Below are 19,677 nucleotides of genomic sequence, written 5' to 3'. Positions count from 1 at the left end.
GGTGCCCCTCTGGTGAGGGCTCTCTTCCTGGCTTGTAGACAGCTCCTCCCTGCTGGTTCTTCCTGCGCTCACAGCAGGAGGGTTCCCTGGGGTCTCCTGACGAGGACCCGAATCTTACTGGATCAGGGCCTCACCTTTGTGACCTCATCTGGACGGAATTACTTCAGCAGAGACCCCATCTTCAAATACAGCCACACTAGGGACTAGAGCTTCCGCGTAGGAGTTCGGGGGTGCCCAAACACTCAGTGGACGTGTGACCTCATGTGAAGGCTAAGTGTGTACGATGGCCACCAACCATTCAGGACGTGCTCACTGCTGACATCATCAGTCTGCTGTTCTTGTGACCCTGTTGTGGAGGGTGCCCCCAATGAATGATCATGCTAAGGAAGGGGGGGAGGTACTGTACTACAGGAAGGCAGAACTACCTAGACCAGCACTGACGGGTCCAATTCCTGGTCCCTAGTGTCCCACCAACGCTGTGTTGCATGAATTAGCGCCAGCGTTTTTTGCAGAGGAGCTTATCACTCTCTGTAACCCAGACATTTCATCTTCAGTGATCGGGTCTGGGTTTCCTTCACTCTTTCTTGTGTTCTGTCAGCCACTCGGATGGGCAGACCTCACGTTTTGGCACTTGGCTCTACTGGGCTTCACAGACACTGCAGTTGTCACAAATGGAAGGTTTGTGGCAATCCAGTGTCGAACAAGTCTATTGGCGCCATTTTTCCAATAGCATTTGCTCACTTTGGGCCTCTGTGTTGCATTTTGGCAATTCTCATAATATTTCAAACTTTTTCATTATATTCGTTCAGTGATCTCTGATGTTACTATTGTAATTGTTTTGGGAGCCCACAAACGGTGCCCATATAAGACAACAGACAACGAATAAATGCCGTGTGTGTCCTGACTGCTCCACCCACCGGCTGTTCCCGTCTCTCTCCCTCTCCTGAGGCCTCCCTGTTCCCTGAGACACAACAATATGGAAATTAGGTCAGTTAATAACCCTACACTGGCCTCTAAGTGCACAAGTGAAAGGAAGAGTCACGTGTCTGTCACTTTCAATCAATAGCTAGAAATGATGACAACGAGGAAGGCACTTAGAAACTGAGACAGGTCAAAGGCTAGGCCTTTTGTACCAAATGGTTGTGAATGCAAAAGATGAGTTCTTGGGGAAATGAAAAGGGCCACTCCAGTGAACACGCGATGAGAAGAAAGCAAAACAGCCTTATTGCTGATGTGGAGAAAGTTTTCCTGGTCCGGATAGAAGATCCACACTTCCTCAAGCTGAAGCCCCACCCAGAGCAAGGCCCTGACTCTCTTCCATTCTGTGAATGCTGAGAGAGGAGGCAGAGCGGCAGGAGAGAAGCCGGAAGCTGGCAGAGGCTGGTTCAGGAGGTTTAAGGAAAGAAGTCAGTCGTCTCCATAACATACCAGTGCAAGGTGAAGCAGCAGGTTGTCCAGACCTAGTGAGATAAGAAGTGAACGTAGCTACACTAAACGACAGATTTTCCCTGTAGACGGAGCAGCCTTATGGTGGAAGAAGAAGTCATCTAGGACTTTGGCAACCAGAGAGAGGTCAGTGCCTGGCTTCAAAGCTTCAAGGGACAGGCTGCCTCTCTCATGAGGGGCTCACACAGCTGCTGACTTTAAGTTCAAGCCGGTGCTCATCAAACATTCTGAAAATCCTGGGGCCCTTCACAATTAAGGGAAATCTAGTCTGCTTGTGCTCTATAAATACGAAAACACATCTGTGAACAACATGGTTTGCTGAATGTTTTAAGCCCACTGTTGAGACCTACCACTCATTAAAAAAAAAAAAGACTCCTTTCAAAATACAACTGCTCACTGACCCTGTCCTGGGTCACGGAAGAGCTCTGATGGAGACAGAAGAGATGAGTGTTGTTTTCACGCCTGCCAACACAACATCCCTCCTGCAGCCCGTGGATCAAGGAGTCATTTTGACTTTCAAGTCTTATTACTTAAGAAGTACATTTCACGAGGCTCAGCTGTCAAAGTGATTCCTCCAATGGATCTGGGTGAAGTAAACTGAAAACCTCCTGGAAAAGATCTACCATCCTAGAAAGCATTAAGAACAGTTGTGATTCATGAGAAGAGGTCAAAATAGCAACATTAATAAGAGTCTGGAAGAAGCTGATTCTTGCCCTGGTGGATGACATGGAGGGTTCAAGCCTTCCATGGAGGACGTCACTGCAGAGGGGCTGCAAACAGGAGAACTGGAATTCCAAGTGGAGCCTGCAGATGGGACCGAATCGCGGCGATCGTGTGATCAGATCTGAGGGAGGAGGCGTTGCTTCCTGGGGCCGAGCAAAGAAAGTGGTTTCCTGAGTCGGAATCTAGTCCTGGTGACGATGCCGTGAAGATTGTTGAAGAGACACCAGAGGGTTTAGGATATCACGTCCGCTCAGGTGCTAAAGCTGTGGCAGGAAGTTCTCCTGGGGGTGAAATGCCATCAAACAGCATCACGTGCGACAGAGAAATCGAGAAAGGAGGTCAGTCAATGGGCAAATCATTGTCTTACTTTAGTTGCCACAGCCGCCCCAGCTATCAGCAGCCACCACCTTGATCTGTCCGTGGCCATGGACATCACGGTGCGACCCTCTTCCAGCGAAAGAACTACAACTCACTAAGAGCTCAGATGACGGGCAGTGTATTTTAGCAATGAAGTATTCTCCAGCAAGGGTGTGTACGTTCAAAAAGACTTAATGCTGTTGCATCAATACTGCATTAACAGACTAGAGTATCATGCCCACGGAAATTTTACATGCAGCAGGACACCACAAAGGTGATTTGACTTGCTTTAACGCGATACTTTACTTTACTGCAGCAGTCTGGAACCAAAACCGTAGTATCTCGGAGGTGCTTGTATTAAAGATGTTTTCTGAAAGACAGATACTGCCTTTTCACTTCTTCTCATCAGACTTCTCCCCTCGTTTTCCGTTATGTTAACAGTTATGCTAACAGTAGAATAAGGAAGGCATTGTTTTTTCTACTCATCATGCAAGACCTTCATTTCAATAATGACCCACTATTTAGCCCCTCTGCATCCCTCCAAAACCAAAAACTTCACAGCATTATCTTTGCTGCCTACCTGGTTTGCACTAGGAAGGAGCATGGCCCCTCCCGGCTGCACCAATGAGAAAGTCAGAGCACCAGTGGGAAGCAGAAGAAGGGGCCATGTAGGTAGGAAGGGTTTGGTGCGTCTGTGTCCACAGCAGTGAGCAGCCCATGGACAGATGCCCATGAGGCCCAGAGAGCCGCCAGTGTGCTGGCAGTGAGGGGAAAAGGCCAAGGCCACGGGGCTGGGACAAGATCAGACCATATCAGGCACCACCACACGCTCGAGGGCCTCCCCATCCCAGCTCTCCAGTTCACTGCTCACACCAAATAACCTGCTTTTCACATCTACATGTCACAGAGAATTACCGATCCACTGATGGACTTCAGGGTGGCACAGGACATTTGCATAGCCTCAAAGTATCACTACCAACTTTACTAATCACAGGGAACATTTCAACCTCTGATTACACATTCTTTCAGGACAGGGAGCTGAAGTCCCTCCCTGAGTGGGGGATGCACGTAGGGACTCACTTCTAGGGAACAGAGCTGGAGGAAGGGGATAAGAATACTATCTCTACAGTGGAGGAAACTGGCTGACCCCTCCTTAGCCCAGTGGTCCAGGTCAACGTCGTTGATGATGACATCATGAACTGCCTGCTGTGACATGAGCAAGAGGGTACTTCACTTCCATGAAGTTCTGCCCCCAGATCCATAAGCTCAGTCTAATTACGGTAAATCCAAATTGAGAACATTTCACAGAAACATGTACATTTCTTCATTGTAATGTCCGCCTGCATGCTCTCGACCATCCCTAAGGCAAAGACCGATACCACTCCCCTCCAGATGTCTCAGTGATTCTTGGTGTGCACAGAGCTTTCTAGAACTATAGCGCTTATGTGGTTAAGGTCAGGCAAACAGAGCTATTTACAGCACCTGGCAGAGTACATCAGTACACCTCGCTTCCTCCAGGACCAACCCTGCACCCCAACAGGGAAGCCACATGATAGAATGTTCTGCAAACATGGTCCACGTTTCTTCAGCCCCTGGTAGCGGCCATCAACCTCAGGAGAGCTTTCCTGGACACAGCACAGGACTTTTTTAGAGAACGCGAGGTCACCGTGCTGGCGATGTGGGTGCAACCCGATCGCCTACATGCCATCCAGTGAAATCAAAGCCCCATCCCCAGGATCATTCAGAGACTTTTTCCAAGCGCACACATAACACAAAAGGTCACTGGAGAAGCACAAGGAAGAAAAGGTCACAAAACAAGGAGCTGGAAAGAAGGAGCCACCGTCGGATAATCGGGAGGGGGTAGAAACCTGCCTGCCTGGCTGCTCCTTCTAGGTCCTGGTATGGGAGGGGGGATGGGGAGGCTCAGTATGCTGGCCCCAACCCTTCAGACACGCGATGCCTGGCTGGGTTAGGTCCTGCTCGCTGCGGTTTCCACTAAATCTCATTTGTGCACAGGTGACCGATGGTTATCTTTGAAATCTTGCTCTAGTCTCAGAAGAAACCTAACTTGCAAATGTGACTGGAGTCAGGCTAAGGCTATCCATCCGTCTCTCCATCTGTCCGTCCATCCATCCATCCATCTCTCTGCTCACTTGCTCATTTTGAGGACCACAAATGTGAGGTACAATTAACTACCTTTAATCCCAGCCCAACGTGCTTTGTTTTCTCAAAAGTGGTCAAGAACCTCGACAGCCACTGACTGCAGAGAGGCCATTGGGAACATCCCTATCTGAGTGACCAGAACCGTTTAGGTGACAGGCTGCCCTGATTCCACCCCATGAGGGACGAGCGATTAGCAAGAGAAGGCACAGAGCCAAACAGAGGCCATTTACCGCAATGCCCCCCGCCAAAGTGCTCTTGAGGTAAGGCTTGATTCAGCGATGCCCTTTTGTAAGGGACAGGACTCCCACGTGCACAGAACAGAAGCTGATATCCCACAAGACACACTCTTGTCATACTTACGCTTTCCCAGCACGATGGGGATTGCACACAGGGTCAGACTCCAGGGAAACTGAGTTATGAGGATATGTCAGGGAAGGCCGGGTCCTTGCTGCCCCCTAGCCCTCCCTGACGAGCCCGGAATGCGGGGGTCTGTGGTCATTGTGGTGATGGTGACCCTAGTCTGTTTCCTCCTTGCCTCCACAAGGACCTGAAAGATTCAGGGGTCTGGAAGCCTGAAGAAGGACTGCCTGCGGACAGTGGCTCCTGCCCTTCCTCTCCCCAGCTCCACCTCCCACCTTCCCTGGCTCCCACACTAGGCTCGCTCTTGCTTCCTCCCCTACTTTTAGAACAAAGCAACAGCACCTCCAAAAGAGAAGTGTCCTGCGTTAAGAAAAATGCACAGCTCCTGGGGTCAATGAGCATCTGCTCCAAGTTCAGAAGCAGCTCCAAGCCAGCCTGAAACACCTACGTGTTAAGAGTCTTTACAATTTTCTGACACTAGTACTTTACATTTGCAAAGCCCTTGAGGCTCTGCGTGCATGATCTCAACTATTTTCTCCCTTGGGCCTCATGCGAATGCCATGAGACGCACAGCAGGTGCTATCCCTCCTTATGTAAAGAGGCCAGTGCTGAATGGGGCTTGTCTCCGGGCATCCTACTCCCACCCACTTCCCTAGGCATCTCAGAGCCTGGAGGCTGGAGCAGAGACTGGAGCTGGAGCCTGGAGCCTGGAGTAGAGCCCAGAGCCCAGAACCTAGAACATGGAGCCTGGGGCAGAGCCCAGAGCCTAGAACCTAGAACCCAGAGCTGAACCTGGAGCAGGGCCCAGAGCCTAGAACCTAAAACCTGGAGTCTAGAGTCTGGGGAGAGCCTAGAACCTCAAACTGGCACCTAGAGTCTGGAGCAGAGCTTGGAGCTAAGGACAGGACCCAAGTTTCTGTCTGTCAGTCTGAATCTCTGTAAATGTGGGTGGGTGGCAGGCAGGGGGTCATTGAACACACATGGTCTGTGGCCAGAACAAACCCCTGCCTCATTTTAGAGGGGTGTGTGTGAGGAGACATGGGTGCCCTGGAGAGCGGCAGGAGTCCCTGCCTGAAGTATTGGTCCTCCCAACAGCGAATCATCACCGCCCTTTATAGGTGGGAATACTGAGGGTCCCCGTGGCCTGTCCAAGGTGGCAAAGCCAGAAAATGGTGACCCCAGGCCGCAGACCCAGGTCTTCTGACTCAAGAGTCCAGCCCTGACCCTCTAGGCTGTGTTTTCTCAAGGATGAGCAAAATACCTCTCATGGGAATCAGGAGGAAAATTTATTTCACTGTTTCTTTTAGGGCTTCCCCCACTGCCATCCATTCCTGAAAGCAGCTCTCAGGCCAAGGGAAACCCAAGATCAGCTAACACAGCCCCAGCCTTGGCGGCACATCCGGAACAGCCGTGGTCTGTGGGTGGTGCGGGCCTCTGGCTGGCGAGTTCCGACAAGGCTGTCAGTATGGAGACAGCATGGTTCTGTCTCCTGGTCTACTGTGACATCGGGTGAGGCTTCAGGATTTAGCAAGAGTCATGAGTGGAAGCCACACCTTGTAACCCACGCGGAAATTCTGACGAGAGTGGCTCCAGCTACTTGGAACAGAAATCCCGCCTCCAGAGGTTTTCCTGTCAGTGCGAAGACCAGTCAGCACCCGCTGTGGAGGAATCCCCTTCCTGCTTCCATCTGTATTCACCCAGCAGGTGGTTCCCAAGTGGCTCCTATGTGCTGGGCTTGGGGGTCTCCCCGGTGATGGGCCCTGGTGCAGCCCCCAGGGAGAGCCCCCCTGGATGGGAGACAGGAGCTGCTAAAGGAAACAGCAGCCCGGCGGATAAGTGTGACCGGGGGAGGAGGACTGGGGGACACATACTGCGCATCCCAGGCCCTGCGTGGGGGATGCACAGGCCTGAGGCTTCCCAGGAGGAGGGAGAGCCAGTCAGGAGGGCACAGGAGGACCGAGTGCTCCCTGAGGAGGCCTAGACCTTAGCCACCAGTGTGCCTCATTGGTCCCCAGCTGCTCCGTCTTTGTCTCACAGCACAGGAACTGAAGCTCTAAGCCATCAAAGGCCCACGTCCCAGAGGTCCTGGGCAGCAGAGCTGGCCTGCTTCTAGGTCTGCTGAAGAGAGAAGCTATCCATGACAAACACGGCCCAGGCATAAGGAAGGAAACCTGATGGTGTCTGTGAAATCCAATAGCTCAAAATTTAAAAAAACTGCAAAACGGAATAAACAATTATTTCTGTATCATTGATGGCGTATTATTACATGGGTGAAAAAAGAGACAACGGGCCCAAAATGGAGTCACTTGTGCTAAGTACCACGTCAACAAACCAAGACTTAGAACCCCACCTAAGCAGAGTTTCAGCCTCTCCCAGGAGCGTAACCATCACAGGTCCGTCTGGAGTCACCGGGTCAGCCCCAGGGAGGTGACCTGCCAACAGGATCCCTGCCATCCCTCACATGGAGGAGGAGGTCTTGCCTCAAACAATCCACTCTTTGCCAGAGACTTCCTTTTCCTGTCCCTCGAGCCCAGACAAGACTTCCATTTCTTCCAGCTCCCAGGGGCTCCCTTTACTTCTAGACAGGACACTGCCTATTCCTGGATCGCCGAATGGAGCTGGTTAGGTCTTCACATTGACTCCGCTGGATTTTAGTTTTTAACATACGTGATGCTCTCACCCGTTATCGGTGATGGAGCTAAGGACAGGACCCAAGTCTCTTTCCCATATGACGTCATTTTAATAAGCCAGTAATCAGAGATCTAGGGGACAGCCTGCCAAACTGCAAGGCCGTGCTCTGACTCTGTCCTCCACTCCACATAAATGGGAACCATCATGTTCTATTTCGGGAATGTTGGGAAGATGTTTAAGAAAGAAAGAATACATTAAAATCATGACATTGCAATCGGAGAAAGACAACTATCATATGATCTCCCTGATATGAGGACATGGAGAAGCAACATGGGGGGGTAGGAGATAGGAGAAGAATAAATGAAACAAGATGGGATTGGGAGGGAGACAAACCATAAATGACTCTTAATCTCACAAAACAAACTGGGGGTTGCTGGGGGGAGGTGGGATTGGGAGAGGGGGAGCGGGCTATGGACATTGGGGAGGGGAGGCGAACCATAAGAGACTATGGACTCTGAAAAACAACCTGAGGGTTTTGAAGGGTCAGGGGTGGGAGGTTGGGGGAACAGGTGGTGGGTAATAGGGAGGGCACGTTTTGCATGGAGCACTGGGTGTTGTGCAAAAACAATGAATACTGTTATGCTGAAAAAAATAAATAAAATGGGAAAAAAAATAAAATCATGACATTGTTCACAACCCCACCCCCCCCCCCCCCCACGAAAATCCAAGCGAAAGAGATCTGTCAAGCCAAAAGGAATCCTAGAGCTGAATGTTCAGTTCAGGAGAAGGACGGCACCCAGCGTGTCTTCCTTCATAGACGCACATCACAATGCAAGCCAGAGGTCTAAGCCACGGAGGGCAAGACGACAGACACAGAACATTGTCATGATTAAGTCACTCCTGTCTCATGCCTGTAGCCCAGGGGGGACCCACATGCCCTGGGGCCAAGGGCACGGAGAGGACAGAGGGAAGGAGAGGGCTGGGCCAGCGCTGATTTTCACTGGGAGAGAAGGGAGAGGTGGCCTGCCTACCACCTTCTCAGGAACAAGTGTCCAGGCACCAGGCAGGGACCAGCAGTCTAGCGGTCTATTTTAAGAAGTTCAGCTGTGAACAGCAAAAGCAACGTACTTTTTAGGAAATACGGGGACAATTTTAATCCTATGGAAATGTGCTGTTGCTGATCTTCCTGATGTCCTACACACGTCCCCTTCTACCTGGGGCCTCTCTGGGGGGACTCTGGAGTCCTGATGGGCAGTCAGCAATCCCCCCAAGGCTGAAGCAGGAGCTTCTCTCATTCCTCCTCTGGCAGCACACCTGGGATTTCAAAGGAGGGGGTGACGCTGGCAGGTACACTCGCGAGGTCTCTGGCTCTCATTGGATAATGTGGCTGCTTGGGCTCCCTGCCTGTTTGCGAGTGTCACTGTAAGCCTAGACTCTCACTGTCCTAAGGCTTTCCCCTGGCTGCTCTCTTTCTCCCAGCTGTGGGCACCCATGGCCATGCCACCCTCGGGGTGAGTGGGGGATGGCAGACTCAGGTGGAGGCTCCTGGCTCTGTGTTCAGACAGCTCCTGGCAGTGTGCCCCCGTCCTCAGTCTCCCTGGCATGAAGCCAGCAGGCAGGAGGCAGAGCCCACGGCCAGTGTGAGGCTGTGCCCCTGACCGAGGGCAGAGCCCACTCTCAGCACCTGCAAGCACCACGCTCTTCCTGGAGTGCACCTGAGCCACGGCCTGGGGCCCTTTCCTTGGGGAGGAGGGGGCAAAGCTCTGTTGCACCAGTACGGACTCAAGTCCCAACTGAACCACACCTGACATGACCCATCCTGTCTGCAGCATACCAGGGGGAGTGGAAAAGGGGTTTCCTCAATGGACAGAAGGGAGAAACGTGGCTCCATAGGATGTCACTCAAAAGATGAAGTCTCAGGAGCTCCCGCCTTCATGTTGAAAACAGAGGGCCCGTCCCATCCCGATGCCGGGCTGTACACATGCTCTGGACGCCAAGGAAGCCATGGGACCCTGAAGGTGCACATGGAGCTGAGGTGGGTGCGGTCCGTGTGCTCACCTGGCATCCATCTTGCTGTCCCAAGGCCCTGGCCGCCCCTGCACAAGGGCACCGTCCTACGCTGGGGCACATCCCGTCCAGTCCTCTCTCTGGAGTTGGATCCAGCCCCCAGAAGGCAGGAGACCCCAGGGTTCAGTTAGTGCCCACATGGACCAGGCCACTGGCTCTGTGTGTTCCTGGCCCTGCTCCTTACTCTAACCCCCCTGGGGAATGCAGTTCCTCTTCCACAAAGGAAAGGAGGCTCTGACACACGGACACTACACCCTCCATGGTCCCCCAATTTCCAAAGGCTGACGGTGCTCCTTCTGCGGACCCACACGTGTCCCCAGGCTGGACTGGGTTCTGGCCACAGTCAGCCAGTCCTGCCCCCAGGCCCCTGTACCCTCCCCCCTCTGTGCCCGGTCATGGGTGATGCTCATGATGCTCTGCATGATGGACCACACCTTTGTCACAGCATGTTTCAGCCAAGAAGAAATCACTGATGTAAAGCTGTGCTGTCCACCTGGTGGCCACGAGCCATAAGTGGCTATTAAAATTTAAATGCATTAAAATTAAATGAAATTTGAGATGCAAGGGGCGTCTGCGAGCCTCCATCAGTTGAGTGTCCGGGTCTTGATTTCAGCTCAGGTCATGGTTTCGGGGTTGTGGGATTGAACCCTGTGTCAGGTTATATGCTCAGCAGGGAGTTTGCTTCACCACCACCCCCGCCTTTGCCCTTCCCCCTGCTTATGCTCACTTTTTTTCAAGTAAATGAATAATATGTTTTAAAAAATTTAAGATGCATTTCTCAGGTGCGCTAGGCACAGGGCAGGTGCTCAGCAGTCACACATGGCTGGTGGCCACCAGAACACAGAGCAGGGAGAGAGGACGGCCATCACTGCAGAAGGTTCTCCTGACCAGCACTGTTCTGGATGATTTTCAGACACGTCTGGGATCATTTACAGCAGTATCTTAGGGCATCTGGGGGGGAGACACATTAGCTGTTCAGTCAACATGCAAATCCCATCTCTCTGTCAACCTGGAAAACTGCCCTCATGCCCAAGGGATCTCATAAAACAAGGTGAAAATGAAAATAAAAGAAATCAAGGGTAATGGTAAAGAAAGAATGGACAAACCTTTGAGATGGAGCTTAAAAGCAAAACAAAAAACTTAGATCTTCTGGTTCCTTTAGGTTGAAATATCGTCATGAGCATTTCTTCCCCCAAGCCAAGAAGGGCTGGAAGTGTCTCAGTATACCGCTCCAGCAAACGGCTCTGGCTCTTACATACTTGCTGATCCGAGGGTTTACCCACTGCCAAGATCATATCATATTCTGCCTACCTAAACTCTCCAGGTATTTTATGTTTGCTTTATATCTCAGATCTTAGAGAATTTTCCAAACAAATATGTGAATTATCCTTAATGCGTGAAGCTATGAAAATTTTACTTTTTTATAAGTCCCTTTGTTTGTTCACCTAATTTGATATTTTGAGATATTGAGAGCCACTCTCAAAGAAAGAAAATCATCATGACTGGTTCCCTTCTCTGGGCTGTATGGACATTAGAGATTATTCGGTCCTGGTATAAATCTCAGATTAATTTTCAGCATTCTTCTCAATCCACCACTCCCTTAATCAAAACCAGAATCCTACCTGTAGGGACCAAATTAGAGAGGTTCAGTTTGCTAGCATTAAGCAATAGTCCCTTCCAACACTGATGCTGTTTAGGGCATTGGCCTGGTGAATGGGAGACCTGGGTTCAGATCCCAGGTTGTGTGCCTGTGCCCTGAGGAGGTAGTGAATGGACTAGCACTTTAGCCATACTACCGTGCCCCTGGTGCTGTCGGACTCGCATCCTGTGGCACCTCCCCTCCTGGTCTTTGACCAAATGGTTCTCATAGCGTTTTAGTGCCTCATTCTCAGAGCTGAATGGACAGCTGAGGATCACCATGCATCTGGGAGAGGCGTCAAGATGAAAGATAGAGCCGTCACAGACAAAGGGCAAAAAGAAACAGGTAATAATACAGCAGACAAAAGAAAAGTTTTGGAGAAAACAACAACAACAAATTAATATCCTCAGAATGACAAGAAAAGGTGCCACATTTGTGAATCAGAGAGGATGCCATAAAAAGGGAACAAAGCATAACAACTGACAAAACCCCCACCTTTTAGAAGTTGAATACAGAACAGATAAGTTTAGCAGAAAGCATGGAAGATAAAGGTGAGTAATCTCCTATAAAGCATCACCAAGAGAAGAAAGTTAGGGAAAGGGAATGAAAAGAAAGTTATTTCCAGCAAAGGAGCTGCTATAAAGGAGAGCATAGGAAATGGTGAGGAGGGGAAAATTCAGAGAATTTCCCAGAACTTTAGGATACATGTTTTCAGATCCAATGACCCCCATGAATGCTCAATAAATGGAAAATAACCCATCCAGAGCACTAGAGATCAAGAGAAGGTCCTAAAAGCTTCTCGAAAGTAAAGGCAGAGATTATACAAGATATTGGAAATACACAATGCATCAAAATTCTCAAAGCAACCCTGAAGGCTGGAAGACAGTGGAAAATAATGTCTTAAAATTGTGGTAGAATATAGCTTTAAATTTTACTTTCTTGATCACTATTAGTTTATTTTATTGAAGAGGCAATTCAGTCACATGGTTCAATACCCAAAGAGCATCAGGGCTCCTCGGTGGCTTTTGCGTCCTACTCTTGATTTCTGCTCAGGTCATGATCTCAGTGTCTCGAGCTAGAGCTCCACACACAGCAGGGTGTGTGCTTGAAGTTCTCTCTCTCCTGCTGCCCCTCCCTCACTCTCTCTCTCTTTCTCCAAAATAAAAAAATAAATCTTGAAAAAATGATCCAAACAGCATTAAAAGTGACACTTGACCAATTCTGCTGGCCTCCCAGGGTTTCTTCATGCAAATGCAGACAAATCACTGCCTTTCTCACAAAAGGGACAGCACACTGGTTTTTTTTTTTTTCCTGCACATTGCTTCTTTCAGTTAATGACACATACTAGAAATCATTTCAAAGAATACATAGAAGTCTTTGTCATTCTTTGGAAAATTATTTTTAACCTACAACGCTACAGTCAGCTAAACTATCAATCAAGTATGAGGGTAGAATAAAGACATTTTAAGACATGCAAACACTTGGAAAAGGCTTTCTTTCTCAGGACGCTACTGCAGGACGTGTTCCAGCAAAATGAGAGAGTAATCTCAGGAAGAAGATAAAATGGCATCAGGCAAGGAGGGATTCATCAACAATAGAAAAGTGGGGAACTCTTAGAGTGGTGGCAAAGGGAAGGACAGCTGAAGTCTAGAGAGGGTCTAGAGGACAGATGTTTCCCGGGGTCCATATCCAGGAGGGGACAAAGGGGAAATGGTAGGCTGTCTGGATTGTTGAATCACCCAGGAAATAGTACTGGGAGGGGTCCTGTTGAAAAGTGTTTGAAGAACTGGGTGTGACAGCTATGTCGACAGGAGAGCAATTGGAAAAAAAAATACAAGTCATGAACTCTGGAAAAGTCAGAAAGCTGTCCAGGGACAGAAATGTCAGAGTGTGGGGCTTGGCTCCACAGCCAAACCACACATGATGTCACCATCACCGCTCCACCTTTACGAGGTGCTTTTCATGAAAAAGCTCATATACCCTCATAAACGTCCATGGAAAGTGCACCCAAAACATTCCCATTTTACCTATGGGATAAGTGAGGCACAAAGTGGTAAAGCAACCTGCCCGAGGTCATGGAGCACATGGCAGAACTGGGGTTCGAACCGGGGAATCTCACCCTACTAGCACCATACTCTCTACCTGTCTGTGGTTCTACTGCAACATAACTGTGGTTGCGGATGAGGGGACACAGAAGTGTGGGGAGGACCTGAGTGGGGCCCCCTCCCCCATCCAGGAAACCAATGGTCCGTGTCTACACTCGGACGATCGATAGACTGCACACGCATATCATTTATAAACATGGAGCTAATCACCAGATTGGTCAGGGTCTTGTCAGGCCATTAAGAACTTGGCCTTTGGGGCGCCTGGGTGGCTCAGCGGGTTAAAGCCTCTGCCTTCAGCTCAGGTCATGATCCCAGGGTCCTGGGATCGAGCCCCGCATCGGGCTCTCTGCTTAGCGCAGAGCCTGCTTCCTCCTCTCTCTCTCTCTGCCTGCCTCTCTGCCTACTTGTGATCTCTATCTGTCAAATAAATAAATCAAAAAAAAAAAAAAAAAAAAAAAAGAACTTGGCCTTTATGCAGTGATATGAGAAGTCATTGGGGAGTTTTAATTAGGCGACATGAGCTGACATATTTTCAAGGATCACCCAGCTGCTGTGTGGAGAAAGGCCTGAGAATGTGGGACAAGGGTAAAAACACGTATTACCTTAGTTAAATAAATATTACATTTCAGAAGTCAAGAGAATGAAAAAAAACCAAAAACCAAAAATGGGGATAGACGTCACAAGGACAGAAGAATATCTACTCTCCCATGAACCGTCAAGCCTGATGGCCAGAGGTCAGCTGGGGACAACAGACCCAGAGATGGGAAGCTAGTCGGCTTGACTGCAGGACATAGCCCATAGCTGGGCCTCAGATGGAGCCAAGAACTGGATCCAGAAAGTGGAAGCAGCTGAATGTTGGACGGGCACCTTCTTAGTTATCTTAGGCGAGTCACCAGCTCCTGTGAGCCCACTTCTCTATGTCAGACAGAGAGACTCTAAACTCTGCTGGTGGGATTCCATGTAATTATGGGGGAAGCTTCTCGGCGAGGCTGGCACCCTGCAAGCCTCCGAGGCTACCTCATTTCCCACCTGCCCCCTTTCCAGCCCTGAACCCTGACAAGACTCATGAGCGACAGGCTCAACTGGACTCTAGGTCCCCTGATTTCCACCCACCGTGCCACTTCTGCAGGCCATCCACATAAAACTCACAGCCCTAACCATGAAGCCAGTGAAACATGAGGGTCACCCAGAAGAGGGAGAGGGAGACAGCTGGCTCTCAGACAGAAATAGCTGTGGGGAGGGGCCTGCACACCATCAGGACTGTCCACAGCTGAGTTCCTGATTCTGCTCCAACCAGTGTCCTGGATCACAAACCACTGACAACACTGGATGACACCATCCAGTCCATGGCCCCCATGTTTGTAGCTGCCGGCCCACCTCAGAAAAGCTGCTTCCCCTGGAACAAAGGTATGAGGGGGACAGTTTGGCTGTAGCAACATGACAGAGGTTTTAGGATGAGAATGTCCTGTATGTACAAGGCTACCCAGCAAGTTCATTCCTAAGTTGGGGTCCCCAGAGGGAGAGCCTGAGGCAGGGATTTTTGTGTGGGTCTGTATCTGGGGAGCACAGCTAGCAGAAGAGGGGTGAAGGGAGCGACAGGGGCAGGGGCAGGAGGTGGCCTCTGCCAGAGTGTTCCCTCAGCCCCATCCCACAGGGAGCTCTGGCACCAGAGTCATTCCAACTTGAAGCAAAGGGAGGGGACATTTTATATCCTCACACTCCTCAGGCAACAGCTGCAGGCTGCCCCAGGGGTGGGGGTGGGGCACCCCTCCCCCACAGTGACTCCTGGATGGCCAGGGGCACTTTTCTCCTGACAGGACAGCTGTGAACCCCCAGCAGCTGGCACTCCCAGCAGCTGGCCAGGGAGTCAGCACCCGCCCACAGGAGGGACCTGGGGGGCACCATCTGCACCCCAGGGATGGCGTTGCAATGGGTAGCTCTTGGAGAGGTGGCTGTGGAGACAGTCATGGGGGAGGGAATCAGCCCAGGCCCCTGTGGCCACAGGGCGTGACTCACTCACCACCACCATTAAAGGGCCCAGCAAGTTCATTCCTAAGGCAGCTTGCGTGTTATTTTATTTTATTTTTTAATTTTTACATTTTTTTAAAAAATTGAAATTTTTATGATAAAAATTTTAAATAAAAAATATAATAAAAATTCAGAAAATTTTAATTTTTATTTTTAAAATTAAAAAAATTTTCAATTTAAAAAAATTTTTAAAATTTTGTTGTCCCTCTCCGTTTGAGAGGAATACTGTGAATTATCTCGGGCAATTCACCTCAGCAATTGCCTCAGTGCTGAATGAGAAGTTTGGGAGGCTACCAAAAATCTTGAGCCGAATGTTAAACATGGCAGGAGGGAAAAATATATCTGCTTTCAAGACACCTTCCCCCAGGGTGTGAGAAACACTGCTCACGCCTTCAGCGGCGAGGAGCGACTCCAAGTGCTTACTGGACATTTTTCCTGACAACGTCTTGCCCGAATTCCACCTCGGAAGCAAGCGACTTGTGCTAATGCACCTACACTGTTTTCAAGTTACAAGTCCATTTACCCTAAACCAGCCTCAGGTTAAACCACAACGTAACCGCAGAAATAGGAAAGTGTCAGCCTCTACAGGTTAGAGCACTGCTTCCCAGAGCCCTCCGAGCCCTCCGCAGAGGCAGCTGAGCTCCCCTCCCAGTCCTTCCCACCCGGTCTCCCTCCTGCCCGGTGACCCTGCCCGTGGGACCCAGGTCACCCCAGCCCAGAAGCTTCCAGTTATTCTCTAGATGTGCCTTCCTGGATGCCTGACCTGTGTCCACCTACCCCCTGCCACCTTCTGAAAGAGTCCCCAGTATTCATTCAGGCCCCTCAGCTCCCCAAGGGCTTTGGAAGCAGCAGCCAACTTTCTCCATTTCCAGGATGGGCCTGATGGGTCACAGGGTAGTACACCATCACCCAGGGACTGGTGTGGGTGGCTCAGTTAACAGTCCTGCTCATAGTTTGGCTTGCGGGGCAGTGGGGGTGGTGCCGGGGAGACAGGGAGATCTGTCAGGGAAGATACTTCCAGTTCTCAAGACAGAGACTGGGTGTGGGCTCCTGGGGGGGGAAGTGTGGGAACATGGCAAAGGCATGTCAGCATGAAGGTGAGGCCACCCAAAGAGGACAACTCAGCAGAGCCTGCTGCAAGGTGCTATGGAGAGAAGCAGCCACTGGTGGGGCTGGCCAGGAATCCATGCTCCAGCCAATAGATTCCCTTTGTGGAGGCCAGTTCAGGTCAGCATTCCTGTCCCTTCAAAATAACTCCAAGTGCCACTTCCTCCAGGAAGCCACCTCTGATTGCCATTCCTATTCCCCTCAATAAACTGGAACTTTCTCATTTCCAGGCACAATATCTATGGACTTTTAATATCAGATCTCTTCCTATTTTCTGTGACTGTTATTGATCTATAGGTCAGACCCCTTTCTGACCCAACTCTTCATGGTTGGACCCTTTTCAGGTCCATCCCTGAATCCCAGTCTCCGTAGGACAGGTGTTTGGAGAGCCCGGCATGCATCTGCTGAATCAGTGAGCAAATAAGAATGTACTACACTTCAGACACGTTTGTTAATTTTTATAAGAACTGAAGAACTTGAAGGTGAACAGACACTTGCCATTTGAATTGTGATTCTAATTTTTACAGTTGGGAAAATAGAATTCAATTTGTGATAAAACATAAAATGTTGCCCCTGCTCCCTCTGACATTATAGATTTCCGCCACTCAGCACTTACAACAAGCCAATCTGTGGTTTAGTTTTATCAGGAGGATAGGTGGGTGGGGCTCACGTTTACTCACTGTATGGATGCTAGTCATACCACCAAGGGGGGATTTCTTTCTCGCATTCTAGAGACAAGAGAACAGACACTCATGGGAGTTGAATGACTCACTTCCCCAGGATCGCATAGCTCCTCTGTGAGGTGTGTGCGTGTTCACAGCCCAGGACTGACTCCACAGTCTGAATCTGTCACTGCCCTCCACCATCTCCCTGTCTGGGGCAAGACCATGGCTTCCCAATTCTCAGGACATCAAGGATATCAACCCAGGGAGCAGCCCTAGCCTTTGCTTCCAATCCAAACCAGCAGACACGAGGTAGACTTTGGGAGCTCTCGTTCTTCTCGTTCCTTTGTCCCTAAGCACCGTCAGAAAGACCAGGCCCAGGGATCATCCATTGGTCACCTCTGGTCTCCCAGAGAATGATTGTTTGGTCCTGTGGTCAAATACATACCTAAGTGACTATCCTCGCAGGCATGGGATTATATTCAAGCTAAGTGAGCAAATTCTGCTGTGAAGAGGTGACTCCCACACCAGGTGTAGGGAGCAAGAACTAGAGGAGCCAGGTAGAAGCAGGGAGATGCTGGCCTGGGTGATGGAGAAGGTCTCACAGAGGACAACCTGCAGTGGGTTTTAAGGGATGTCTAAGAGTTTGCCTGGAAAGCCCTTTTCCTTTTCATACAGAGAAAAACCAAAGTCTTGATCCATTCCAATATTCAACAAATACTGATTGACAGCCCTGTGTCCATAAAGCAAAATAGAATATTTGCAACTAAAACACTTAAGAACTGGTTATAGAGCGGACCTTGGGGTAAATGACTGACAGACGCAACCAGAGCCTAAAGCCTACAGGGCCTGAAGTTTTTCCGTGTGAGCACAGAGTGGTATGCAGAGGAGCTCCACATCATATCAGAACGCTTAGAAGGGAGTGCACGAAGGCGGGGTGGGGGGGTGGGGGGGGTGGGGGGGGGTGCGAACTGCACCTGTATAGTGAGTACACACACACAGGACACTGAAAAGTTACAAAAAGGGTCTGTGGGAAAAGTCAGGTGTCCTTTGTCACTGGGGCCCAATGGACCCCCCCTTCCCCAGGGAGCTGCCGCAGCCAATCCCAGGAGCAACCTTCCCATGTCACCGGCTTGTTTCACGCCAAGGCTGGATCCTCGGAGGGAAAGGCACTTGTCCAGCGCGCACACAGTGCTCCTTTCATTTGCCAGCTGAAAGTTCGCCCCCAACATTTCAGATAAACTGCCCAGAAAACTTGGATCAAAGCCTCTCAGGCGCCTGGACCCGTTTTCAGGCTCGCTCCAGAAACACGATTCACAGTGACCCCAAGCTCATGCCCAAGCCGCACCTGCGTGACAATCGAGGACCCATGGTCGCAGACAAGAAATAGGCCATTTCGCCAGGGCCATGTGGCCTCCGGGGACTGTCCATGGGCCTCCGGGGGCGGCCTACTCCACCCCCACCAAGCGGCAGGACAAAGCTGGGCACTCGCTCCCGACCCCGCGGGTTGACCACCTCCGTCCGCCCCGCTCCCCGAGAGGGGGACACAGTGGTTCGAGGGAGCCGGGGCATGGGGGAGGGGTCAGAGTCGCCAGCCTGTCCCCAGGGGCCGGAGGACCGACATCCCTCTGGGCCCGCGCCTCTGCCCGCGCCGCCGCGGACGGACAGAGCGACCCACGGATGCGCGGCCGCTCCTGCGGCGCCCCCGCCCCCCGCTCCCAGCCCCGCGGGCTCGCCGGCTGCCCACCTCGCGCGCGATCTGGTTCAGCGCATCGTCCTCCGCCGTCAGCCGCTCCCGATTGGGGAGCCGCTTGCGCCCCGAGCCCTGCGTGCCCATGTCCATCGGCCGCGCCGCCAGCTGCTGCCGCGGGGTCCGCCGCTCCCGCTGCTCTTACCCCTCCCGGGCCGGTCCGGCTCCGCCCCTCCCTCCGCCGCGGCGTCATGGCGTCAGCGGGCGCGGGCCGGGGACGCGGGGACCGCCGGAGGGGGGGACGCGGCGCCGGGGGCGCAGCGACACGCGGAAGGGTGGAGGGGACACAGGGCCAGGGCGCGGGACCACCTCGGAGCGGGAGACGCGGGGCCGGGGGTGCGGCGACACGCCGGAGCAAGGGGGACACGCGTGCTGGGGCGCCAGAGCCCTGCGGGCACTCCAGGAGATGTGGACAGGGGCGCGGGGACGTCTGAGGAGGAGGCACGAGGACCTGGCACCGGGGACCTGCGGGGACGCCAGGGGCCAGGGGCGGGGGGACGCTAGGTGGGACTGGCCAGGGACGTGCGGGAACCCCAAGCGTGGAGACGGTGGGAGGTTTGGGATGGCCGGGGGTCGATGGTGCAATAATGCAAGGACGTGGAGGTGACCGGGGCTGGGGGCTCAGGTGGGTAGAGGGGA

At 51.5% G+C, this 19,677-nt stretch overlaps 1 protein-coding gene across 12 annotated transcripts in view; it reads right to left on the bottom strand.

Moving 5' to 3' along the window:
- LRRFIP1 (LRR binding FLII interacting protein 1) overlaps nucleotides 1-19,184 on the bottom strand; it is a 141,071-nt gene extending 121,887 nt beyond the window's left edge. For all 12 annotated transcript variants that reach the window (XR_006820284.1, XR_006820286.1, XR_006820287.1 and 9 more), the window contains exon 1: nucleotides 19,036-19,184. Coding sequence is in view for 2 of the 12 variants with exons in the window: in XM_046019182.1 (XP_045875138.1) it covers nucleotides 19,036-19,131 (96 nt within the window). In the remaining 10 variants the exon portion in view is untranslated. The remainder of the gene's footprint in view (nucleotides 1-19,035) is intronic.
- Between the last annotated feature and the right edge of the window lie 493 nt (nucleotides 19,185-19,677).

The sequence above is a fragment of the Meles meles genome, chromosome 9 (genome assembly GCF_922984935.1).
Source record: "Meles meles chromosome 9, mMelMel3.1 paternal haplotype, whole genome shotgun sequence".
NCBI lineage: Eukaryota > Metazoa > Chordata > Mammalia > Carnivora > Mustelidae > Meles > Meles meles.
This window is presented reverse-complemented; position numbering and strand designations above follow the sequence as displayed.